General features: G+C 34.6%; 1 protein-coding gene across 2 annotated transcripts in view; it reads left to right on the top strand.

The window, feature by feature from the left end:
* The window catches only part of CPEB2 (cytoplasmic polyadenylation element binding protein 2), a 56,014-nt gene that overhangs the window by 5,226 nt on the left and 23,541 nt on the right, over positions 1–27,247 (top strand). Inside the window, exons 3-5 of one of the 2 annotated variants that reach the window (XM_026121929.2) lie at positions 10,029–10,119; positions 18,738–18,788; positions 25,860–25,883. In XM_026121929.2, coding sequence (XP_025977714.2) covers positions 10,029–10,119; positions 18,738–18,788; positions 25,860–25,883 — 166 coding nt within the window. The remainder of the gene's footprint in view (positions 1–10,028; positions 10,120–18,737; positions 18,789–25,859; positions 25,884–27,247) is intronic. The other variant, XM_026121928.2, reaches the window with a different exon arrangement.

Genomic DNA, 27,247 nt, shown 5'->3' with positions numbered 1-27,247 from the left:
GTATGCTTCTAAATCCCTTTAAGCTCAGGATTTTGTTGTTCGTGTGTCCTTGTACACAGGTTTTCTTACGAACTTTTGTAGACAGCTCTGAATCTTTGTCATCTTCATCTTTTATTAGTATTCTAGTCCAACATTTGCATGTTAGTGAGATTTTACCTCCTCCTTCCTTCTAGCTGCTTTTGCATGTTATTTTTTTGGCTGGAAGCCCTGTGATTGGGAAATGTTAAACAGGAGGAATCGTGGCTTAAAGCTTAAGATTTGGGTTCAACTCCTCAATTTTGCCAGTGACTTCATATGTGACTTTAGGCGAGTCACTTAACTCTGGCCTCAGGTACCTATTGGTAAAATGGTATATTTCCTACTCCGGCTTGTATTTATTTAGCCATATCATTTCTTGGTAGCAGAGACCTCTTTGTTTTGGATCCCAAAATCAGTTGCCATTCTATCAGTTTATGTTTTTTTTTAAATCAAAAAATCCTACGCAACTTATTTTAGAAATGATGTATTTTAAAATCGATAGCAGATTATTCCGTGAATTCTGTACATTCTTTAATTTTCTGTATTTCTATGTCAGCTTTTTTTTCATCTCACACTGAGTTACGTTCCAACAGAATTAAAAAAGATAATATGGAGGGAAAGTAATTACAATGATTCTCTGTCTCCACATATGGTATTGTAGCTGCTTTGGTTAGGTTTCACACCGAGTAACGTAGAGTTTGATTTGTCATAGTTGTCATAGAATCTGAACAGCTGTATTTGCATCAATTAGCAAGCTAACCCTAGTGTAGCTGTGGCAAGAAAGCTACAGTAGTGGCAAAAAGTGCTCTTTGGGACCGTTTTTACTATTTTTCGTACTGTTTCGTCAGTGAGGTTCCATTCAGCACAAATGGCCATATATCAACTCTATCCAGGTGAGCTCTGATACTTGCAGTATTCATGAGGCTAATGGTGATTTTGGACGTACCTGAATTCTGCTGCAAGTACATACATCAGACCTGAAAAGTTACAGGGATTCACGTATTCTGTGAAGACCTTTTCTGTTAAGTAGCCTTGCTAACTGAAATATCATTGTTGAGTAATATATGCTTGGGTGAAAAGACAGGGGAAAAAAATGGCATTTTTTACGTATTCAATTTGATCTGTTAAGGAAAAGCTTACAAATAGCTAATGCTTTGCAATAAGGGCTCCAAGAACAGTTGAAAGTAAACACTGAGGCAACATACAAACATGTTAGCCGAAGGAACTGAGTTAAAGATATTAATGCCATATTACATTGAAACTGCAGTGACGTACACATTGGAATTCGTGTCCAGCTAAGCCCAAGTCTTGAATATATAAACTCATTCAATATGCTTTACAGGTCAGTATGACTATTTGAACTTTCAGAAGCTTTTACAGTGGTCATCTAGTGTACATTAATTTGTTTTCAGATCTAAACCACGTCTTTTGCACTCTAGCTATATAGTAATCTAAATCATTCCTACTTCAATATTACGTCATATACAGTAGGGTAGAAAAAATCCTTGAAATTCAGCTCTGATAAATTACACTAATGTTTTGGTGGTTTTTTTTTTTTTTTGGTAGTGTCATAGAGGAATGGTGGACATGCTTCCTTTTTTTTATTGGGCTTGTCTGTGAGCACCAGAGCAATGAGTTAAAGAGTTATTTGTCTAGCTGTATTTGTACTGTAGATCTATCTGTGCGTAAATCTTCCGTGCATATATAAAGCCAAAGTTGCAAAACACAGTAAAAATATTCTGATTTAAGGACTTGCAGTATTATCTACTGCCACTGTGGAAACACTAGATGTTTCCATAAATTATTTTGCTACACTGAATTTGTGTTTTTATTTTTCAGTTCCTATACTATCATTATATGGTTAATTCCTTGTAATGACTGCTAAATTTTAGAAGTCATAATGAAGAAATTGAAATAGAGTTTGGAGCTCGTGCTTCTTTTCATCAGGAGTTGTGTTGGCAATCGCAGTGCTGTCAAACACCCATCTAGTTAATTCATACTGTGCTTTTCTCCTTCCATAAAAGGTTGAGGTATTTAGATTGAGGATTCTTAAAGATATAGTAGCAATTTCAGAAGATATTCAAGAATATTCGTCATTAAATTTGTGCAGTTTAAAAGTCTTACATGAAAGCATTTACATATATGTAGAAGTTACTTTTTTCTTTCAGGCTTCCGCAGAGCGACCACATCTTAGCATGCTTACTGACCACATAATGCATCATTCACAGGCTTGCAGAATTCTTTTCCACGTGATCAGGAATTGTTGTTTTAAATGCAGTAGTCATTTTGTACAGGATGAGACAAAGCACCTCTCCTCCAACCTTTAGCTAGCTCAAGCTTAGAAAACGAAAAGAGTGTAGAAAAATCAGTGTCCTCACTGACTAGTTTTCTGTAGATCGTTAATCCTCTGCTAAACATATTTGAAAATCATGTATCTTTTGCAAAGCCTGAATGACATTCAGCACAATCATCTGCCCTTCCAGGTGCTCTGAAACATGTACCTGATGCAAACAAGACAAGACACACAGGCATCATATACGAATTCAAAGCTTATCTATCCATTTGCTGCTTTATACTTGGTGTTTGCATTGATGGCTGGTCCCCAGTATAGAACAGATATTAATTCTAATGAAAGTAATGTTGCTTATTAAACTAATATACCAGTGACAATAAATGCCATCGCTGATAACACAATAAGTCATTATGTGGATTACTTGAAGAGATGAAAACAGATTTTCTGTTCCTCCCAGTTAACTGAAACACACCCCTTGTGAAGTTGCATTCACAGTGGCCATATTAGTTGCAGTAAAGGTGCTTTAGCTTTTATCAGTTATGAAGGACATCTTTCAGAGGAATCTTCCAGAGCTGAAGTTTTTTTTTTTTTTTTTTTTTTTTTTTTTAATAAAAAAGCTAAACACACATCATGGCAGTACTGACTTAGATGGGAGCAAAGGCAAGCCAATAGTCAAGTTTACTTGTGTAAATATCTGTAAGAGTTCCCCCCCCTTATGTCTTTAAGATGACAAACTATATTGATTAAAGCTCTTTCACAGACAAGATTTTATCTACAGTGTAGCTCTGGCACACTGCTTGTACCATTATAGGTACTTCATTTAAGGAAGTATTATTGCCTTGTACTGGAACCGTTAAGGAATAGTTAAAAATCATGGCAGGTATTCACACTATCTAACTTAAAAATTTAATACAGGAGCCTATTTCCTTCTCCTTAGAGAGAATCTAGGCTCCTTATTTAGATAATCTAATTCTTTAGAAGAATGCACCTGTCACCACTGACTGTACACAGCCCCTAAGATTCCAGTTTAGGCACTTAAATTACACATCAAGAAGTTAGACAATCTGCCTGTTATTCTCTTTTATGCCCTGATCTAAAGTAAAAAAGAAAAAAAAATGAAAAGATAAAAACATATTTCTAATCCCAGATACAGATCTCTCCATTCATCCCAAAAAAACATGCTTCAGGCATTTCCATGACCAAAACAAAGTGTGGAGTCAGTGTTTTATATATTCATGGTTTTTCATTAACATTCTTTGAATGAGGAAAATAATTAACCATTTCTAATATATTGTTAAATTGCAGGGCCTGCTAAACCTATTTGAATTTTGATTGCAAGTTTAATGTTTCTTAATATCTTGCAAACTAGTATATTAAAAGCTACTGTAACACTTTATAATACCGTTCACTGTTTAACTGTATTTTTGTGCTAGTGGAAACACACTGCATTCTACTAAAATGAATATGAATTTAGTTTCTGTGTTTCTTTTGAGTTCAGGAAATGCATTGCATGTCCGGGTGTTTTTCACCTTGATTTGTCCTTCCTGTTTGTTCAAACAAACAGTACGCACAACGTCTGCAGTCCTAAAAGCTGAGCTTTATTATTCTGTATTGGAACATAGCCCTCCAGCTGGTGATTTGTATAGGAAGGTACAATCTCTTATAAATGCAATTTTTTCTATTTATTTTTGAAATACACTAAAGTTTCCAAATAAAACAAGACACTTCCAAAGTGAAACATGAGTTTTAAAATTCTGCTTCACAATATGTGTTTGTTTTAAAGTATTTAATCTAAACTGCTGTCACGTTGTCACAGTCACTTCCATTCAGGGAATTTTGGATTCTCAAGATACCGGTTTTAATGCAGTTTAATAAACGTGTCTTAAAATATTTTAAATGACTAATCTAGCTGATAAACATACCAGCCAATACTGGAAGGAGAGTAAGTTGCTAAAGTTAGGTTCTTAATGCCATATTTAGACACCTAAATAGGTGGCCTGTTTTTTTCAAGAAGTGCTGAGTGCTTGGCAGCTCATGTTAAAGCTGAAGACATCGGGAGTATCTAGCTGCAGAGTGTTCTCAGGCTTGAGATTTATTTAGTTGCCCAGACACTGAGTTATAAGCTAGGCTTTGCCAGTTCATTTTACTAGTACAATACCTGCAACAGAACAGTGTCTTCAAGTTGTCTAAGGCAGTGGATTAATTATGTAGGACTGATAAAATATGATTAAAGCAATGAATTGGCCGAAAGTTTGTGGGGCTTACAACACAAATGTTTTTATAACTCTTTCTGAACTAAGAATTCTCAGCTAACCTTAAAATTTCCTTTGGATATGCTACTTAATCTATTAACACAAGCCAGAATCAGAGTGAAGAAAATTCAGTAAAATATTTAGCAGCCAGGCTAGTAGAGTAATACTATATACACTAAGTAGCATCATCTCACCACATGCTGCCAAAAGTGCAGTTGTTCTCTAAAGTTAAAATGAATACATTCTCACTTAAGATTTAGCTAAAAGCACATTTACTCTATGGCCTGATGAACCTGCATTTAAATACTCAAGACAGTATAGATACTTCTCAATTTTTGGGTGGAGAATGAAGAGTTAAAAAAAGATCTTGAATAACAACTTCCCCTTCAAATGTGTAATTTATCGTTCTTTTAGTTATTTTGTCCAACCTATTCATACATAGGCCTTCTAGACTTGCCTCATAAGTCAGTCCTGCCAAGCCTTTAATCATCTCCATAATGTCTCTGGCTCGCTTTCAGTTTATGAATGCATATTCTTGAGCCGAAGTACCCCAGTATAGATGCAGTAAATGCTATTGGAAAGGGTTTTTTTCTTTTTTCTTTTACACATATATAGCTGGGAAGTAGACATGCTTTTGGCACAGCACCTGTTCTAAGTCCATTTTAGACTGAATTTATCTAGCTTACATAGCTGGTTGTGTCATCTTAACTTCAAAACATTTTTGCTGTCAGGATGACTGTCCTCAGTTATTTACCAGATACTACCCTTTATAGTTAGCGCTACTGACACCATGTGAAGTAACTAAGCAATTTTGTGTGTCTCTTTAAGGCTTACTCCTTGCTTTTTTATAGCCCTTAATTCTAATAAGTCATAAGTATTAAGTTTCTCATTGACAGTAGCTACAGTTTTAACAAGGTGTTTATAATTAAAATATGCATCATTCACTAAAATGAGAATGACTTAAGGCTTAGATGCTAGCAAGGATGATGTTTTAGAATATATAATGTACCTATTGTTAGGTTATTATTGTTAACACTATTAGTGAATACTACATTCGGGTACTTTTTGTAAGCTGTGAAAACTTTGCTTTATTGTTAAGTCAGCTATTGCATTCTAGTCTTAGAACACACTTCTATTCAGGTCATTTTTAAGAGGGAAGAAAACAATTTGTTAACACTTCAGCTTGGGAAGTAATGAAAAAATTTCTTTAATTGTGCTTTTAGAAGATTTTGTCAATTCAGCAAGTTCACAGCTATAAAGTCTTTCTTGTAGGCAGCAAAAACCATACTCTGAACTCACTAGAGGCATTATGACTTGCCCATAAGTCATTTCCACCACCACTGCTACTACTAAACTGGTTTATGTTTGAATCAAATGATGGTATATTTCTTCAGAATATGAAGGGACATGTAAAGGAACATGTCTTAAAGATACTTGCATTTACTGAATTTAATACAGATGTTAAAATTCTGATTTACCTCAAGTACTTCTAAAGCATGTGCGTGAATTTAAAAGGTGTTTAGCTGCTTAACTATGAAAATCTGTTTTTGAAGGTTTGTGGTTAAAGATTAGCAAAATTCTATTTATTATTTAATAGTTTCCAACCATATATTAGCTTTAAGCAAGTGACAATACAAAAGCTGTAAGAGGAGTGACTGCATTGAGATTCCACAAATGGACAAACAGGATAGTCTTTGCATAAATTCTGTGGATACATTTAGAAATCCTAAATACATTAAGCCAAGAACAATGATTTATCCAACAATCTATTGCTGAGATTGGCTCTTCAGAGAAAGTTGTCCCTCCTCCCATTCAATCCACATTATTTAGATGTGTGGGGGAGTAAGTCTTCTGAATTATGCTAAGTGTAATTTGTATGAGGTAGCCAAAAAGGCCTTCTAGCACTAACTGTATCCTATAGCTGGGATACTTGATGCTTCCCCTATATTGTTTATTTGTAAAAATACAGGCATAACTACCACTTTTCTGTAAGCTTTCTTACATAGTCTTAACTTTAAGTTGTGCTGACAATTTAAAACAGTCATATACGCCTGAATCTGTAGAAAGAAAGAAAAATTTCCTTTCACTTTCAGAAATATATTAATACAGATGTGCTTCTGGCACTGGAAAGGTAGGCCAAGCAGGATTCAAACATTTCTACAGCTAAAAAGAAATGAAAAATTAGTAGAAGATGTAGTGCTTGGGCAAAGTTGACTTTATCAGCTCTGGGAGAAACTTTAACATTATGTTGTAACATTCCACTGAGAAATCGACCTTCCAAGACAGCCATGGTTTTTGTGATTTGTAACAGAGGATTGATGAGCCACAGAGCTGAGGGAAATGCAAAACATTTTACAAGAATTCACCCTTGACAAAAGGGGCTTTTTGGAGTCAGATGATACAAGAGTTACTATACGTGATGTATCAGTCTCTTTGCAGTACCGGTTATCTTTAGTCTCATTATTTCAGAAAGTTTGACAAGCTTCAGCAGTTTTTGGACATCCAAAACAAACTTGGAAATAGCATCATTTCCATGTGTATGGAAAATCATCTAAAACCATCACGTTCAGTGGTAATACTTCTCATGCTTGTCCCGAAGATGAGCAAAAAAAAATTACAGTGTAAGTTATTTGAGTGGAGCATGCTGCAATAGAACTGTCCCCTTTTAAAGCATTATGGGTTTTTTTCCTTCAAAGAACTTTTTCTAGAAAATCTTTGTTCATGTGGCCTGCATTACTGAAGTATTTTCAAGGTCTGCTTTGAAGGGCAAGGTTTATATTTGCATACCTGTGCCCTTTAAAGATACTGTGTACATATTTGGGGAGCGCAGAGCAATGCGTTACAATGCATTACAAGGCCTGCTTGCAGAAAGGTTTAAAAGTGAACCTTCTACGCAAAGAACCACTTGCTCCTTTTGAGAATTTTGTTAAATTTCACATAACTTTGCATTATGTAGTTTTTTGTTTTCGATAGTTCAGTATGAACTGGAATATATTTTAAAAGTTTGAAGCACTGATTACCTAGATGTTACTCAAGCTCATGAGTGGAGAGTGCAAATTTGGGTGGTTGGATAGCAGAATACAATTCCCTTATTTATTTAAATCCTGCTTTGCTTTAGTGTATTCACAGCATTTTTGTATTGTACAGTGCATGGCTGTTACGTCTTTTCACTGCCAGAAACGAAGTAATACAGTTCAAACAAGCAACACTTTTAGAAATGAACTGCAAAGTGTGAAGAAGAGGATAGGAAAATCATTTCTTCTCCTTCCAGCAGCACAAGATCTTTCTGGTCAGGAACACAAAGCTTGCAAAATGGAATGATGTAAGGGTGAAGTTACGAGTATTGCACTATGTTAGTCAGTGGAGCAGCTTACAGAGGAATCACAAGCATATGTTACATGGTTTGCTTTTGCGTTTCCCCAGAAGATCTGTGATCAAGTGAGCCAGAATTAGGGATTTTCTGCTATGTAGCCCTTTCTAACAAGCCTCTTCTATTCTGCAGAGCAAAGTTGACTACACTAATGACCCTGTTCTATACCAGAGGTTCATTTGTTATCTCAGTATGTATGTCTGTAGCAATGCTAAAAATATAAATAAGAAACGCTAACTAAATGAGTCTGTATAACAAAGATCAGGTGTCACATACACAGTTAATTCTAGCTTGCCCAGTTTTTACCAATACTAGCTCTTTTCCGTATCAGCTGAAGAGGTAGCAAAGTATCACATCTTCAGTTTACTCAGCGTTGTTTTTTGTAGAGAACGATTACTGCCCACCAGGTACTGACTTCAGCAGAATTTAAGACTTCATTAAAAATTAGGAGATAAATTCTGAATGCTAAGGGAGAGGAATGTCTTTCACAATACAGATCCAGCTTTACCACAGCTCACACCTTTTATAGAAAGCAAATTGGATATGGCAAGCAAGTTCTTCTCAAAGGTGTTGTTGAGAAACAAAGGTACAAGGGCATGGAAGCTGATCAGTTTCATTCTGCTGCTCCTCAGGACAGTTACAGAACTGAATGAGAAGAAAGTAGTCCCAAAATAGGTTGCTGTGAACTACACTAGTATTGGAGTCTTCTTGTTGGCACTAAAAACAGGTTGAAGATCAGCTAACATAGCTTCTAAGTACTTGGTCTGGGACATGGCAGGAGACAAGGGAAACATGCTTTTAGGATTTTTTTAAGTTTATTATTCACATTATTTAAAGGCTTGTTTTAAAAAAAAAATCTAACAAACATAATAGATTGTTTATTCCATAGGAAGCTGCTACTCTTTTTAGCTATGTGGGGTGGAGATAGCTGAAAAGAGGACTTTTCCATCTTAATCCTGATGTTGTATCAAGTTGACTGAACTTTCCAAATGAGATTAAAATAAAGTCTTTGTTTCATCATGGTTTGTTTTGTAGATCTGTTCATAAGTCACGGTTTCTGACTCATAGAAAACACCTATTTCAGAGTTTGCTTTTCCCTTCCAAAGCTTGAAGAATACCTGCTTGCTGAGGGACACAGTTTGAAATTAATCTGTGTCCTGCTGAGCTATCATGGAAAGTCATGGGGACTGAGAGTCTGATACTTTGTGCATAATTAACAAGATTCCTTTAAGTGTGATATAGTCCAGCCAGAAAGCATTGCAACTATGGAAGATAAAGGGGTGTGAGGCAGACTCTTTTTGGTCTCTGAAAGTATTCCAGAAAGACCAAAGAAGTTACAGATAGTCTTTTCTCCTATCCTCTCAACTTGGGCACATTAGAAAATGAAGAAGAAAATGCTTTACTTGAGAATAAAGTCAGTTAAAATATTTATATTTTATTCATACTTGCAAAAATTTGTCATAGGCAGGCTGATAATCTATTAGTAAGCTTTCTCTCTCTCTCTCCCCCCATAGTTAGGTTTAATTTTCCAAATTTTAACCATTTAGTGGTGCCCACTTGTAAGCGAAGCCTTCATGAGCAAAGGGTCTCGGATTGGTCACCCAGAAAACGGAGAGCACAATCTCAACAGGGGAGTCTAAGAGCCTAGGCAAGCTACTTGCCCAAGCACTAAGAAAATGGATTGTCCCACATGGGGTGATCATGCTTCTTTCTGCTGTTCCCTACCTTACTCACTATGTAACTTCAAGAACTGAAATTGAGCTCCTGCAGGCTTTAGTCTCCCTCATTAAAAAACCTAATGTTTAGCTCTGCTGTGGATCACTAGAATTGATTTAGGCAATTCTGAGGAAAACAGGCAAATACAGGCTATCAAAGTGCATATACAGGATTATTCACAGTGCATCTCTAGTTTTCTATTTGGATGCTATTAAATTTACTGTTAATAAATTCAGATATCTTAAGCTTTTACATCACTGTCCTTCTCCATAGTATCTGACCGTAAAGCCTTTAGAAGGCACCTTTGTCTTCCTATCAAGTTTCCTGTTACAAAGTACAGATTCTGTATTCCAATACTAAGGATTTTGTTCTCTTTTAGGATCGAAATAGAATGTATGACAGTCTGAATATGCACTCTTTGGAAAACTCCCTTATTGACATTATGAGAGCAGAGCATGATCCACTTAAAGGTATGTTATTATGCTAAATAAAGAAAAAAGGATCACCCATTCTACATATTTGCATTAACACTGCTTGCTAATTTAGATCCTAAGTTCATATTAAAATAGCAAATGAATTATTTTCTCAACCCGTATGAAAGGTCATTCTCAATCTGTATTTTATTGAAAACATTTGTTTATAGTTGTTTAAAGCTTAGTGTCTTCATAGGTTTCTCCAGCCCCCGCCCCCTGAAATTCACAGACTTAGGTTTATCTGAAATCAATTGGTCTGCTGCAGGAAGTTCTACCCCAGTTTGTGCAGACACACTGATATGTTGGAGTTAGCCAAAAGGGGTTGAGAGGGGAACCAAACCACTACCAGTGTTAATTAGCCTATTAATTTTTCCTTCTTTGCAGTGGAAGCTGAAAAGAAGGTTAAGATCACTGACAAATTCAATCTTTGTCCTTTAAATATTTTTCAAAGACCCTGGAGGATATAATTTTGTAATTGTCCTTAATGATAATCCAGATGTACGTTTGGCTTTAGAATACTGTTTCCTTTTACTTTTTTGTGCTTTGTTGAAACAATTTGGCCACAGCAGTAAGCATACAGCTAGTATTTGTGGACTTCAATTTTAACCCTTGTATTCACTGTGCAATAACTCACTCTTATGTTTTTCCATACTTACTCTCTGATGGATTTTGCCACCGAACGTGGGGGCAGGGAGCCCAAGCCATTTTATTCGGCCTGATCAAATGCTATTTGATTTGTGATAATACAGTTAGACTAACATAGTCTAACTTTAAAATTATCCAAGACTGCAGGCTTGCTATGCTATTCTTGCTATGCAGTAAGTATATCTCAACATTGAAATAATTCAAATAAATTAGTACTTACTTTCACATACTTATTTACTTCCCTCTCTAGAGGTCCCTAGATGTAATATATATTACACTTAGTATATAAGGGCTTTGTTCTGCTACCAAGGGACTCTTTGCTAGGGTCTGCTTACGGTGCTCTCAAGATATTTAATGAATTGGAAGACCTCATGTATTCAGATAGCACATAATGGTATTGTAAGATTTACAACATAAAGCCAAAAGCTTTTTTAAATGCTGAAAATGTCTACAAAACATCACTAGGTAACAAATTTAGTTAGCCGGTTAATATTCCACTTCTTTAGAGCTGAAATTAATGTTTTCTCAGATGTTTTTAAATATAATCTCTAGTTTCATAATGCCTATAGATAATGAATTCCAGTTTTAACAATTTTAATCATTTAAGTCCACTAATAAGTTCAGTTTCTGCCCTTTCTGCATGTCCACAAAGCATCACTAAGTCAAACAAAGAGGTTGAAACCTGTGAACAGTTAACCCAGTGGTAACTGCTGTGGACTAAAAGCATGGTATGTCATCAGAGAAAAGGTAACTAGTTAGATCATCCCTGTTTGAAAGACCTGCTGCTTCAGTTTAATACATTCAGGTGTCGATTCATAACTTTTTTCAGTTATCTGAACCAAAATCTACCATCAGCAAGGAAATTAAAACATACAGCTGCTGTTAGGCATGAAATCAGAGAATTCGTATCTTTTATCATGATATGCAATCATTAGCACCTCTCATTCACGAAAACCAATCAGTTCTTCCAGTTTTCCTGTGCAGACTAACATGACAAATACTTTCAGGAAGTTTTTGCTTTGTTCCCCTGGCCATCTCACTGTTTTCATTTTGCTTTTATAATGCATAAAAGTTTTCAGAAGCACAGAGAACACAGAAAAGACCCAGTTTTATTTTTATTCATATCATCATTCATTATGATAGATGAAAAAAATATTTTTCCCAATAATAGTTTTTAGTGAGAATAAGGCAAGACCAAGCTTTAAGATTTTAAAGTTAGTCGTTTCCACATATATGAACTTCTGAAAACCTTATTGAAGGTTCTGTAGTTATGAGTATGTTTCAGTCTACAGTTCAGACAATTTTTTTTTAAACAGTTTCACCATCATACACTTGGAATGGAAATTCCGTAAGTTTTATGTTTGATGAACTAAAACAGATGGAAGCCATAGATAGTGATGAATTCAAAGGAAATCTGTCCTTTTTTTTTTTTTTTTTTTTGGTTGGTTGGCTGCCAGAGAACAAAGCACACACCATCTGAATTTAAATAGAATAATTGAGTAGCATTATTTAAATAGGTTGGTAAGATATCATTTCACTTTGGAAGATACGATTTCAACTGAAACAGCTACATTATTAACAGTGAGATGAGAGAAGTGTTCCTTAGTGATTCTACTGGCTGAAAATGGGAAGGGGAGAACACGGCCTAGAATAGCTTTTTAGTTCCTCCCTATCTCTTTTCCATTCAGTCACAATTAGCTGACATTTCTGTCATTTCTGTGATTTCCTAGTGACTTTAACTCTCTTCTCCACAAATTGTCTAACACAAGTTTTATTTCAGTCCCCATGGCCTTTTCTTTTCACCACAGTAAATCTGACATTTACTTAGAAAACCATCATATTTGCTTTCAGAAAGTGCAGGCTTAACAATTTTATCGATTGTTATTTATTATTTTTATTACTAGATAACATACTTTGTTGTAACTAAAAATATTCTTTAGTTACAAAAATATTCTTAGGACAAGTTTCTAAGTAGATCTAAGCACATTAAAACAATGCATCTTTTATATCTGACCACAGCAGTAAAATGAAAGTCCCTGGAATGTTAAGCACGTGTTTCAGATTTTAGCTGCTTATAATATCTGGAGTATGACTAAGCATCTTGTCTCAGGTCCTGCACAATGCAGAACAGACACCGTAGGTACTAGCTCACAGCTTTAGGTTTTAGACTGGAAAATCCATTTTAGAAGGAAGTCAAACTTGACCACTTTTGCTTTCATGAACTTGAAAAACCTATGTCAAGTATGATTCACTGTAAGCTGAGTTTATGGCTGCCAAAAGGTTGTTTATAGATGCATAGTTTTGGCTTTACTTAAACTAAGTTTAGTCAGCATTACAGACACAATCCAAAGAAAAAAAAGTTATTTTTATCTTTCAATCAAAATAAAATTTTAAGAGTGTTTTGGGGGAGCTGGATGCTTGAATTTGCTGGTTGTTGTGGTAGACATAACAATCGTATTAAAATGAATCTTTTCCATGCCTTTTCCTCAAAATAAGTTTTGTGATAAGATTAAATAACCCTTTACAATCAAGAGAATATAAACTGAATTTAGTGCATAAATTAGTTCATTTTCACCCTGCTGTTCTTAAACATCCTTTTATTAACCCTTAAAACTTTGAGACAAGTGTTGCAATATTGGGTGAAAGTGAACCTCAAATACCTAGATACTGGCAGTAAAACTCCTTTTCTAGACATAACACTTTTGTGCACTTGTTTTTTTCCTTCTCTTCCCCTGAATACCAGTGTCTCCTGAAATCAACATGTAGAAAACTCAATTCTAGGTATTTCAGAAACAAACAAGCCAATACATATGGACTAAAATAGATTCCAGAAAAAGTATAAAAGCAATGGTTATATTCTTCATGGAATATGTGTTAGAATTGAGAAGCAGATGACTTAATGGGATTTATTATCTAAAACTGTTTTAAACGTGTTTCTTGTCAGGCAAGAGTGTTAATACTGTGTTCAATTTTCAGTTGCTTTCTATTTCCTAATCAACTCTTTTATAGCTGTGCAAACTAGATGTAAAACAGTACTGAACTTGAATTAGTCATAAACACATTAGTAGGAACAACAAGAAATAATATTAAGATTTTGTTTATAAGAAAACAGAATTGTATTTTTCTTATGCTTTTCTGTGATGTGAGGAAAATAGATAGATTTTTCTGAAAACAAGAAGTGTCTTTTTTGTATATCTTGTATTGAAAAATAATAAAAGCAGAACAGTGTAAAATTTGGCTTACCTGTGGGGAAAAATAACAAGCCTTTGCCTTGCTGTTTCTTGTTTTTATTTTCTCTTTAAATTGCTTTCATTAAGCTTTTCAGGTGTTCTACATCTTGCTTTTAAAAGCAACCTTCTGGAGCATGCTCAGAAAAGGCAGTGGTGACTCAGCAACACAGTAGAAAATATTTCATTTTTTAGTTGTGGTAATTTGTGCCTCAGAAGAAATTTGTTTTGTATTTTCTGTGTTGCAAGGTGCTAAGATTAAAAGCTATACGATTGCTTCCTAGAGTAATTCAGACTGTGCTCTAAAGAGAGTTTCTGAGCCTGAACAAAAAATGTGGAGAAGAACCTTAATTTTTTGTTGTATTAAAGGTTGTGAAATTATATGTAGAGATTGTTTTCTGTAAGTTTCTTTTATAGAAATTTTAAGAGAAAAAATGTTTGAGACATTAAAAAAGATGCAGGGGCAAACAATGGAATGTCGGTCTTGTGAAACTGTGAGTCAGCAACGTTTAAAGCAGTCATGGATACTTAAATCAATCCCAAATGTTTGAATATTGGGAATCCTACAACAGTTTAGTTCAATAGGAGTAGAAACCATGTGTTTCCAAATTGTAGATATGAATTTACCTGAAAATGAAAGGTGAATAAGCATAGTTAAATCTGGCTACTCGAAAGAAGCTTACAAAAATGTAAGTATGTAGGGCCAATGTTAGCGACATGAGATTGCAGAAATGTAACTAAAACTTACTCATCCCTCTTGTTTTGAATTAGCAGGACTCTTAACTGGATTTAATAGATAAATTGGCCCACAGAAATTTATGTGCAAGCTTTTTTTATTTTATTGTTTTGTCTGTACATAGGAATATATTGTGAGAAGTACGTAACAGTTTCTGTTAATGTTAATCAGATTTAGACATGGAAGAGGGGACTAAATTTAATAGAATTCCTAATTGCATAAGAAAACATCAAACATATCTGCTTCTCATTAGCAATATTGTTTTGAATTTAGTAGCCATGATACATGAGAATTACTCAATAGTGGTAATGTGCTGAAATTGCTAGACTGAGGATTGCACAGAAAAAAATTCCGTAATACTATACTTTCTGATAAAGTATGGTGATATTAGGCACTGTATTTGTTCCAAATAACAGTATGGTACTAATTTTGGATGCTGTAAAGCTAAATTCTATAGACAGTCAATGGAGTGATTACTTTTTATTTCTCAGGAATTGAATACATCCATTATTTCAATATTGGATATTTTGTAGCTTACTTGTAGGTAGTTTTAAAACTAGTAGAGCATCATTATATGTTATTAAAATTATTTTTTAGACAGTCTGAGACTCCTGGAATCACTAGAATAAGTATTGAACATTGAATTGTTTGTACTGTTCTAAACGATTGACAGTGAAGTAAGATGAGATTTGTGGGGCTGGCAGTTCTTAAAATGCATTTTTAAAGGCACTGAACATCATGCAATGAAAATAGCTGAATAGAAACAAATATAAGCTAAGTAAATTGCTGTAAGATGATGGACCCATTTTATGAGAATAATCTGAAAAATACAGCATGATGTGACCTCTGTATAAGACTGATCTTGCACCTAGTTCCTTGCTTGAAGTGTTCTGAATTTACACATATCATTGAAATCAGCTGGGGTTCCTAGAAACACAGCATTGCGCCTCAACAGATTAATCTGAGGGATAAGAATCTAAGTTAACATTATCAAATAGCAGTAATTATATTTTGAAAAAAGTAAGCAAAACCCCACCTATGTTAAAATGTTTTTAAGACTATAAAGACCTAGTACAAGACAAGTTAGTCAATGCAAGTTTTAAGGTCACCAGAATGTAATGATATAAATTGAGTATGATTTGTTCATTGAAATAACCATTTGAGTAAGACTAGAAAGAAGCATCAATACAGCTGTACTTGTATTGAATACTGTGTTACTCACTTTGCTTTTCTACCCCTTGGAACACAATATCTGCACTAGCAAATCCGTCTTCGTAACACAGCAAGATTAGGTGTCTTTGTGTGATTAATAGGTTAGGTTCAGGAGAAGTGGCCTCATTCAAGAAGAGTGCTCCTTCGCACTCTCCCCACTGCTTTGAGAAGTGCTTTATTTCAACTTTATTCAATTTGACATTTCATGTTTCAGGTGCAGCTTATGCATGAAGTGAGAGGGAAAAAAGTCAGAGCAATGCAAAAATAGAGTTGCAAACCCAGAATATACTAGCTTCTAAAACAGTTTTCCTCTCTAGGTGTTGACATTGGTGGAGTTGTTTCCTGATAGGCTTTGAGTCTTACCTTTTTTTCCTGTAGCAATTAGAATATGTATCTTTTGTCTCTTGCTAAATGACAAAAGAGAAAAAAGTACACAGACAGGGAAGGAGACTGTCATCACCAACTTAGGGAGCCTCAAGATCAGATAATCATTTCTCACAGTTGCTATAATTATTTATTCTAGATACAGTGTTCTGTTTTGCAAGAAACAACTCATATTGTTACAAGTATTTCTGTAGCACTCTATATAAACATGATGGTGACAGTAAATAATCTTGTAAGATCCTTGTTGTTAGGCAAATGAGAATTCCTTTTATAGACCTAAAGAACTGAGAAAGAAGAAAAGCAAAGTGACTCGCTAAAGGTCATGTTAAGTGAATCAGTGGCAACTCCAAGATTGGAGTTCAAGGGTGACTTGTACCTCTTTCTTTTCTTACTCTGCCAGTGTGCACTGCTAGATGGGCAGAATACTTACAGTTTCCAGAGGCGTTAGGTGTAGCCATACATGCTCAGCATGACAGAAAAATTGGACTGTTTGTTAAAACTGGACATCCTGAAGATAAGGGACACAAAGATAGAGGCACCTGCAAGCATTTTTATTGAATGTTTTGCCTAAGCCTGATTAAAATTACTGATGAATTTAGGGAATGTGACAGAGTCCTTTGGGGTGGCATTCCCCTGCCTGTTTTCAGAAGGCTGTCCTTTTCCTTCACTACTTCCTCCACTCTGCAAAATTCTAAAGCAAATAGGCAGAGTTCCTGCCCAATCTTCATACATTCTAATACCATCCATTCTTACAACAACGGAGTCTGTGGGAAGAGAAATAGTATGTGGTTTTAGAAGAATCTTTTTGTCATGATGCCAGTGTCATAATGCCTGTTTTTGTCGTAATGCCATAATGCCAGAATAAAATTTCCTAAATGATCTTAATCCGGCTATTTCAAGGTTTTGAGTGCAGGGGTTCATCATATTAGCTATTTTTTCTGTAGTTTCTTGGTGGAGAATTTGCATTCATTTCACTTAAAGGAAAAGAGCAGAACTAAACTCTATTACAGATTTTCAGAAAAAAGATTTTTTCTTTAACTCCAAAGGTGCCATTTAGCCACAATACTATTCTTCTAGGAAATTTCCAGTCCTGATGTTAACTACACAAGTTCTCCAAAACTTAGGAAAAAAAGAAAAATGTATAGAATGGGAAATGTTAAGACAACCTTAATATATGGATTGCTGCTTTGGTTTTCTTTTTCTTTTTTTCCTGTGTTTGTTTTTAGAAAGGGTTGGCCTTTTTTAGAGTATAACTATCTGCAATGTCTTTCTAATATTTAAGTAAGTTACTTGCATCTGCAAGCCATCTGCATACGAATTCCTATTTAAATCTGTGCGAGTTCTAAAGACCCATAGCTTCTCAACTGGATTCTTCATTATGTCTCAACAAACATCTAGTTTCCTCTAAAAGATTTAAATGTTTAAGTTACAGTATTTTTTTCAAATATGTATAAGGATTATAAACAAGCAAGTATGTTTTAGTGGCAAGATATATGGAAATGTAGGGGTTTTACACATTACGGCACACTTCTTCCAAACACAGCAGCTATTGTAAATTTCTGTCTAGGTCAGTGTGCAGCACTGGTATGGTTTCAGCTGCCTGTAAACAGAAAATGTCTCCTTTACTAAAAAGGAATTTATAGTGAAGCTACTTCAGCTATGTGTTTTAAACCGATCATTTAACTATTAAAAGTATTACGTGCCACCAATTTAGTAAATGCAGTTCTTGAAACTAATGTCAGGATATGAGGTTTCATGAATTTTTTATTCATTAGGTGTTTGTCTTTGAGAAAGTGTAATCTACCACATTTTTTTTTTTAAGTCTGTAGATAAACTAATAATCCAGTTTTGGCAGACTTACTGAAAAATATTATTATATACAGTGGTCATGTGATTCACCAAGATAGAATCATAATTTCATTAGAAATTTTTAAATGCCTGTATATTAATTCCTATTAACATGATTCTTGTTACATTAATTCAATAGAGAAATACCAAACTGTAGAAGTTACCCTCTGTTAAGCAATGTGCGTAGTACAGTTATTCACAATCGCTATGAAAGAGAAGACTAAAGCAGTCAGCACTATTTCTGGGTGTCATAAAACAAAAAGTGGCTTTATCCTATTGGAGCTGATCCCAAAGCACATTGCAGATCTTATGACCAGAGAATTAAGGTTAAGAAGTCTGTTCCTGTCAGCTTTAACTTGGGTCAAGGGTATTGTTGGTTAATGTGCTTGGAGTTAAATATTAGCTCTTTATTTCCCTTAGGCAAACTGGAAATATAGTATATATTTGAATTCTAAGCTGTGATTCTTTTCATTTCATATTTGTTTTATTATTATTCTAGCATAATAGCTAAAACCTCTGCATTTGTTTTGTTTTGTTCTCTGTTTTTTTTGTTTTCTTTTAAGGTCGCTTGAGTTACCCACATCCAGGGACTGACAATCTTCTGATGTTAAATGGTAAGTGCTAATCTTATAACAGTTTCTAATTATCTCTAGCTTAGCTTAGCTCTGAAACGTTGGTATAAAATTATACTATTATATTCTGTTATTGAATTACTTGCCTCTGGTCTTCAGCAGTGATGGGACTGTTGCCATTTTTCAAAGTTGAATAGTAGAGCTAATCTTGCAACAGCCTTTCATTATATCTAGCTTATCTGAAATACTCATAGAGATGTACTATTCTTTTCTGTTTTCAAGCAAACTAATATTGTACACCCTAAACAGCTGCTAAAAATCTATTATGCTGAAACAGGAATTAGAAAAATAAGGCCAGAAATACGTATTTTTCTATATTGTGTATATATGTGATGAATTATATATTTTTCTATTATATTTATGTGAAATAGCATTTTGTTTTTGTGGGCTTTTTGGAACTGGCTTTGTCAAATATGCTTCTAACTCCAAAATATGCTGAAGTTAGAGTTCATGTTCACGTTCCTCTCCCAGTAGGTCAAACTTCACGAACATCTGCTGCTCAGTGAAGGCATGAACTTTAGCCTTTGTTCAAGGCTAAAGAAGGAAGCAGAGCTTGGTAATCCATCTAAGTCAATAATAAATCAGGGATTTTGCACACAAATGTTTTTTACATTGGAAAAAATGAGAGCTATAATTCCACAGCCTCGCTAGATTTAAAAAAGTGGAAACTGCTGTGTACAAAGCAAGGACATTTTTGTCACTGACTTATAATCAATGGCAAGTGATGGGTCTAAACATTACCAGTAAAGGTCCAATTATAAAAAGATACAGGCAGAATAGGTATTTCAGGTGTGTGGTTCTGTGAAGCCCTTTCTTTTTAATTGCCTTACCCTTCTGCACAGTCATTTACACTTGTGCAAATCGATATAAAATGCAAAAGAAAAAGTCTGATCTCCCTTGTGTTCTCTGAGTATATGTGTAAAACTTTAAGGGAATTCAGCTTTTGCTTTATAAACCACGAAAAGTAAGTATCGTACAGTGGACACCTTTGAGGAATCAGGTATTTTGATGCTGGATAGTTCTTAGAATGGAGTGTCTTGGAAAGCGAAAGTAGGTACTTACTTTCAAAATAAAATTTGTGTTTAGCCTGCACAGCCCATATTGCTAATTCCTGGTTGGAAATTGCATTGCATATGGATGTGCTTGATGTTATGAAACTTAGAACAGCTAACTTTCTGTATTAAACTGCAACAATAAGACCTACAATTGCAGAATTAGAAAATGTACAGTGAATGAAAGTTAATAATTCCAGACTGGCACTTAATAAAACATATTTTGCTTGGCTATAACAGCAGATGTCCTTTTGATGCTAGCACCCTGTTCTGCAAGCTGGTTTGTTCAGGTGGTATCTGTGCCATGTGGTTATCTACTGATTTATGATGAAGTGTTACATGGGAGGATATTAAAAATTAAGCAATCTTATGAGCAATTGTCAAATATTTCATTGTGTGAGGAATTCCTTTTTTTTGTTTGCTTTATGTTTTCTTATTTTTTGTTTGCTTTAATGCTCAAGATGCTGAGCTTCTCTTTTTGTCATATCATATACTGAAAGAGCAGGTGGGCATTATTATGCTATGGAATATCTTTAAAAAAAAAAAGTCTTTGCTATTATCAGTGACCTTGATAAAATGCATCTCTGTGTTACCGGTCTATCCTGAAAACCTTTCCACGGAGCTGGAATATGCACTGGAGGGTATCTTGTTTTGTTATTAATGCTGGTGGAGTTACCGCTGTTTTTTGGAAGATAGAACTTAGTGTAACTGCTATTCTTAAAAGCTGCAAAATGATTTGTGGCCTTCAGTAGGTGAGATAAAAACAACTTGAGTATCTAAAAGATAGATGCTGAAATACCTAACTTTTTGGTGTGATCTGTAGAATTTAATTCAGAGCCTTGTTTTAGACATCAGTGCAGTCGGGCATGCTGATTAGAGCCACCTGAAGTTGGAGTGCCTGAACTGCAGCTGCTTACAGCTAGTAAATAGAAAATGCTAAGAGCTTCTGAGAAGCACATCCAGCTGCTCAGATTCTCCATTACAACCTTTTTTTCTTAGTGAGATTTGAGGGGCTTTCGCATAATGTGCGATAATGAGAATTAGAGCTTGAACACTTGTTGACGATTATAGACTTAAGTTTGCTTCTCTGCTTAGGAGATTCAAGCTCACACTTCACCACATCCCTTTAAGCAGTGCCTTGAAGGGAGGAGTAGGGAAGAGGAGAATGGGTAGTCCATAGAGATTCGAATCTGCCCCTTACGTTCTCAGCAAGCGTTCCAGACCCTCAGTAGCAGCGGGCCTTCGGAAAGAAAAGCAGCAGCGTTTTTAAGGAGCCTCATCTTGTCTTTGTGTGCTCTAATACTTAATGGTAGATCGTGTGTATTTTACTAGATGCACTTGTATCTCTGAATCCCAGAAAAGTTTAGGCATGAGCTAGTCTGGAAGTCCTCAACCTTTTTACGACTAAGCACTTCTAGATAAAACTTAGTTCCCTTCTTAAATGATAGATCTTTCTCAGCCCATTTAGATTCTACTTTCTTAACTACACCTAATATTAATATTTACAGTTTTCATTATTTAAATTAAATGAACAAAAGGACAACTGATTTATCTGTTTTAATGCTCAGGTTGAAAAAAAGCAATGGATTTTTAATGACTGTTATCTCCTAACAGTCAAGAAAAGCTGTTTTGAAATGGATTTACTAAGTAAGTCTTTAATTGTGGACTCCATTTCTCTTTCTGTAGCAAGTAATAATGCAAGCATCCAACATGCTGGATTTTAGAGAGTGTTTTTTTTCTCTGTATAGTTCTAATGCATTTTTTTTAACAGCTGTTGAAATTTAATAGTAGGGTAATTCACCATTTAATCAGTGCAGCAAGGAAGTTTTAGACTTTCTATCACTTAAACATATTAACGGTGCTTCTGCTTCTAAAAAGATGTTCTGCTTCAAACAGAAGTTACTGAGCTTCCTCACACAGGAATTGTGGAATGAGAGGAATGAGATCCTGTCGTCTGTTATTCAGGCCGAACTTGAATAGTCATAATGATCTTTTAGCCTTAAAATCTATAAATATGCGACTTGTAAAGGAATCTTAATAGAATTTAGGCACCCAAGTCGAATAGAATGCAATGAGAATCAGGCACTTACTTTTAGCCTAAGCTCTTGTGAAATTTCAGCCGTTACTGTATATAGTTTTCTTTAAATGACAAGTATTAAAGAAAAAAGCTCTGCTACTTAACTGATATTATACTTAACTATTACGGTCTGATCACTTAAATCAGGAATGTTAGGGACAAAGAGTATTTTATCTTACTTTCTTTCATAAATTTCATCATTTTTGAATATAACAAATTTGCCTGCCAGTTTTTTTTTTTCTGTTAATATAATAAAAATATTTTGAATTCACCTCAGTAGTTCAATTGAGGTATTGAAACATGCGTACTTGATCTATGGTATATACTTGAAATATATGTCTGAATAAAATAGAGATGATACATTTGTTATCTACATGATAGCAGTGTTCACATAATTTCCAAAGTTATATTGATGTTGTCTTCATGTTGGATAACTATGCACACAAAATGTATTTACTTGTATCTCCCATATTTTTATCTCAGTTTGCACTGATTTAAGTTGCAGAAAGACTATATTAATTTTTTTGTGACCGGTTTAAAGCTTGTCACTATGCTACAGAAATTTTTAACTATAAGGAAAGGGAAGGTTTTTCTATATACAGCACTTCTAATGTTCGAAAGTGCTAAGGTTATTGGACTTGAAATCAAGATGATACTTGCATGTGTTATATAATTTTTGTTTTCTAAAATAAGTCTATATCTGTTGCACTTTTCCACTCATCTGAAATCTTTCAAAGCTTTTGATTAATTAAGATATCCAGCTTTACTGAGTAAAAGATACAAAAAATATGTCTGTACAGCTTATTCTTTGAAGCTGTTTGGGAAGGAAGAAGTGTTATTTCTCCTTTTTTGTTGGTGTAATGCCCAGTAAATTAAGTACACATGCAGTGTCTGGCTTTCCCCAAAGGGCTGAAAGAAATAAACAACCTTTTTCTCTCCTGCTATTATTTCTTTATTTAAACATGTACACACTAGTTAGATAACAGTATGTATTAAATATACATAAAAATAAATGGAAATAAGTGTGTGTAAGCATTTGTGCTCTGAAATGTGTAATACCGTATGTGCATGTTATTTTAATAAATATAGAAAAATATTTCTCATTAAATCTAGTACCTTCAGAAAAGACATCTCATTGCTCACCTTATACATACTAAAAGTTGACTGATTTCGGGGGTGTGCTTTTCAAGCAATATCTGGCCTTTATGTGTAATACGAAAAGATTAAAATACTGCAGTTTCATGAAGCTGGAAAGGGTATGTTTACTTTAACATTGTATTTGTAGTGATTTGGGAAGCAGTCTGATTGATAGCCTGTAACCTGCAAGATATGCTGTTTGTACTTACTGTTACTAAAACGTCTTGTCTATAATATAACCACCATGGTTTTAAAGACTGAGTAAAACTAACCAAAAATAAGAAGTTTTGTAAAAACATGCATTCTAATGTTGTTAATGGTCACATTTATTGCAGTAGTGCCTACAGATTGCATAAGAATGGGATGAAAGTTTTCTAGATGCAGATCGGCAGAAAATCCCTGCACAAACCAGTTTGCAATCTAAAGGGATGAGACAGATACATAGCAGGAGATCAGGATTTACCATAAGAGTAAAGTGAATAATATGACAACAGTAAATATGGTTATTTTCCCATTTTCTCTCGTTTCATTCTTTTACTTAAGCAAAGACTTCCTCAAAAATACAGTGATAACTTTGGTACATCATTGTAATTTCGGTATATATGCATGAAATGCTGCAGCAGATACTCTCTTATTTGAATTGCTCTGGGATTTTTTTTAGCATTTTAATAATGCTTTTGTGTTTCTTCTTAAAATTTCTGCTAGTTATTTAAAAATGTATAACAAAAAGTAGTTCAAGTGTTCTGTAACAGAATATCTCTTAGGCGTACCAGATTGTCTTAACTATGAAAATTTGAGAAAATAGCTGAGCTGGTTTGGTTGGCAGAAAGGAGCAGAACTGGAGGAAGAAAAGAAAAATTACTAAGCCGTTTGCCAGGACAGGCTTATTAATATGCATTTGTGTATTATTCTTTGAGAGAGGACATGCCACTGCAGTCGCTATGGATGTGATGCACTTGAATTTTTCATAATTATTCTAGTTTTACTTGTGGAAGAATAAAAGGAAATACAGCGGGTTAGCCAAGGGCTTAGTGACGCTACTACTAATGCTATGTGGGAGTCAGTTTGGCTGAGAGTCAGAGGAGACTCTTACATGCCGCACTACTGGCATAGCAGTGCATATCTTTTAGCTGCCTGACCCTTCAGAGGAAAACACAGTTTGAAATTAGACATTAGTGTCCCTGTGCGGTGGCAACTAATGAGAGAATTAATCTCTTCCTTGGTAAAAGGATACATTATATTTTGTAGATTCTATTTTGATGTTGGAAATCTGAATTTAGGTGTTTCCTCTTGGTTGGATATCCAGGTCCCTTCTTGAAACTAGGCTTTTCTGTTTTGGCTTACTAGTAGGAGGTTGAAGGTTCTGAAAAACTTCAAGCAACAGATTATTCTAATAGTAGTAATTCTTTCAGATGAAAGAAAGTAAATTTAAAAGCATGTTCAATGCAAGTTGGATAGGAGTGCAGTGAGAGTTGTGTAAGGAACCAACAGCTGTAAGGAAGTAAATACAAGGAGAGGTTTTCAGAATTCCATAAGCAATCCACTAAATTCCTAGTAGGAATTAAAAAAATGCTATACTACATAAAAATTTTGAAAAATGTCTATGCAAATGGAAAGTACCAGAATATAAATACGTAATAATATGAAAATGAGACAGTGAATGACATTCACAAGTTGAGTTTATGAGGCTGCACGTAAATCTATGACCCAGAAGAAAGTTGCATTTTAGGAGAGATCTGTGCATGCAGTCGCAGTAAAATCAAAACAGTTATGCAGGGACAGAAGCATCTTTGTTCATGAATGTTGCTGTAATATTACGGTTTACAGTAACATTTTTTGTTTGAGAATTTAACTATAATGCTGTAATGACGAAAGTAACCTTTCTCAGATACAAAGTTTGAGAAGAAGGACTTAAAAATATTTTGTGGAAACACAATTAAAAATTACATGCAGCTTAATACTTTTGTGTTAGTAATCTGTCTATTTTTAGTTTTCAAATCTTCAGACAGAGGAGCAATCAGTCATCTGTAAGCATGATCTCTTTAAAAATATTGCAACACTCAAAAGTTAAGAAAATCTTGGATTTACTTGCAGTCTGTCAGAAATTGTTGCTTTGCCTTTGTGCAGTGTTTTTGATACAATGGTGTTGCTTGTGACTTGTGACCTGATTTTGTTTGCTACCACAAGGAGTCTTTTGTTTCAAACAAAACCTTGCGGTTAATTTTCTGCTAGCTCTTTTCATGAAAAAGGAAGGTCACGGCTTATAGCATTTGTATTGTCACTGCAAAGGACTGTACAAACTGTTCCATGGACCAGGATGTTTCTCTGATTAATTTAATGCTTGCTACATGCTTTTTAAAGTAATATTTTACTTTTTACAGTTTCAATACCCTGTGTGTTATGTAGATAGTCATACAAGATACTAAATATATTTGTGAAGTTAAATTACAAAGTTACTTTAATTCACGCTTCCATAATTAACGTGAAATTAAAATCCGGTATAAAGGCACATTGAATAATTAATGTATAATTTTTAAATTTGTGCAATATTGCTGTTTTCTAAAGTATATTCTTTACAGCTGGTGCTGTCATCAATTTAGTAGTAAAGTAGTGTAGTATTTAAATAAGACTTCAGTTTAATGCAGTCCCCACTATCAGTGGCAAGTACTGATGCAGATGTTTACTCATCAGTTTACCCACATAGTTTTTTTGTATCATAAGCATTTTAAAATGTGGGCATGATACAGTTGTTTGACATTTTACAATTTGTCCTTTGTTTACATGCAGCGAGGAGTTATGGGCGAAGACGAGGTAATTCACTTCTGTTTGTTACAGTACAATTAATTCTGATTGGGCTGTTACTGATTATTATGATTAATTACTCCAGTTTGTTGATTATAAACCCTCATCTGCATGTTTCCTTAGTTTGGGGATGTGGAGGGTGTGAGGGAAGCAGGGATGGGGTCTGGCTTTCTTTTGGTCATTGATCTCTTTGCAGTAAGTTTGTATTACAAATCCTTTAATCAGTTAAAACACTGTAGCACTAATCATAATTTAGTTAATGCTAATAGCTACTGCTTGCAGAGTTATCCCTGTTAAAAGTATACAGTTTGCTAGATTTTTTTTTTAATTCATCTTCTTTTGCTCCTTTGTGTGGTAGTGTATAGCATTCAACTAAAAGCCGTTCACAGACTTGGTTAGAAATTTGTTAAACAACTCTTCAAAAGAGTAAACAGAGTTTCATAGTATAAGCCAATATATGCTCATTGACCTTAGAAAAGCTATGCTGATTAACAATATGAGACCATGACCTATGGTTGTTTTATAGGCTATGTGAAGTATGAAGGAAAAAAGGTCAAGATCTTTTGATGACTTCAGATACTAACATATGCTTAAATTCTTGTCTGCATCTTTCTTCATCTCTGCATTGGTTCATAAATGACTGCTTGGTGACCTGATTTTAGAGAGGAGTGGTGATGTAGATCACGGTCTAAATGTGTAATAATGCGATTATGTTCTAACACTTCCTGGCAGATTCTGATTAATTCATTATGCTAAATCCTGAAGAATACTTCTTGAAATTATTAATAAATGTGTTTTCCTTGATTATGTATAATATTTAATTTGGTGTTTGGTAGCCTGTTTTGTGAGCAAGAATAAGAACCACTTCATTCAAACTATTGCTTTCTTGTTTCTACCTATTATTACTATATTTGCAGATTTCTGTTTTATTTGCGTATTAAAAAAAAAAAAAAAAGAAAGAAGTGCTTATAGAGAACTTGCCTTTTACTTCAGAACCTTTGGGAGGAAGTAGAAAGCCTAGAAAATTACCTCTGCTGTCTTTAGGTGAGAGCCATGTAAAAGGGAAGAGGAGAGAGAAGGAAGTATTGGGAGTCATATACAGCATATTACTCTAAATGTGTTAATCCATTGTCCTCTATGTCATCTTAGCTCTCTGAGGAGCTACAGGCTTTTGGCAAACTTTTACCCACACCAAAGTAAAACTGATCTCTCTGATACCAGTTCAGAGTGTTTTCTGGTGATTTCATTTGCAATAAGAACAGAGCCATAGATTCTCATTCTCAGATTTTAGCATTGGCTGTGGAAACAAATCTAATCCTTGGATTATTCTTCTTTTATATACAAATATATATACTCGTGTATATTGTAAATCA

Source organism: Dromaius novaehollandiae, chromosome 4 (assembly GCF_036370855.1).
Source record: "Dromaius novaehollandiae isolate bDroNov1 chromosome 4, bDroNov1.hap1, whole genome shotgun sequence".
In the NCBI taxonomy this organism is placed as follows: Eukaryota; Metazoa; Chordata; class Aves; order Casuariiformes; family Dromaiidae; genus Dromaius; species Dromaius novaehollandiae.
This window is presented reverse-complemented; position numbering and strand designations above follow the sequence as displayed.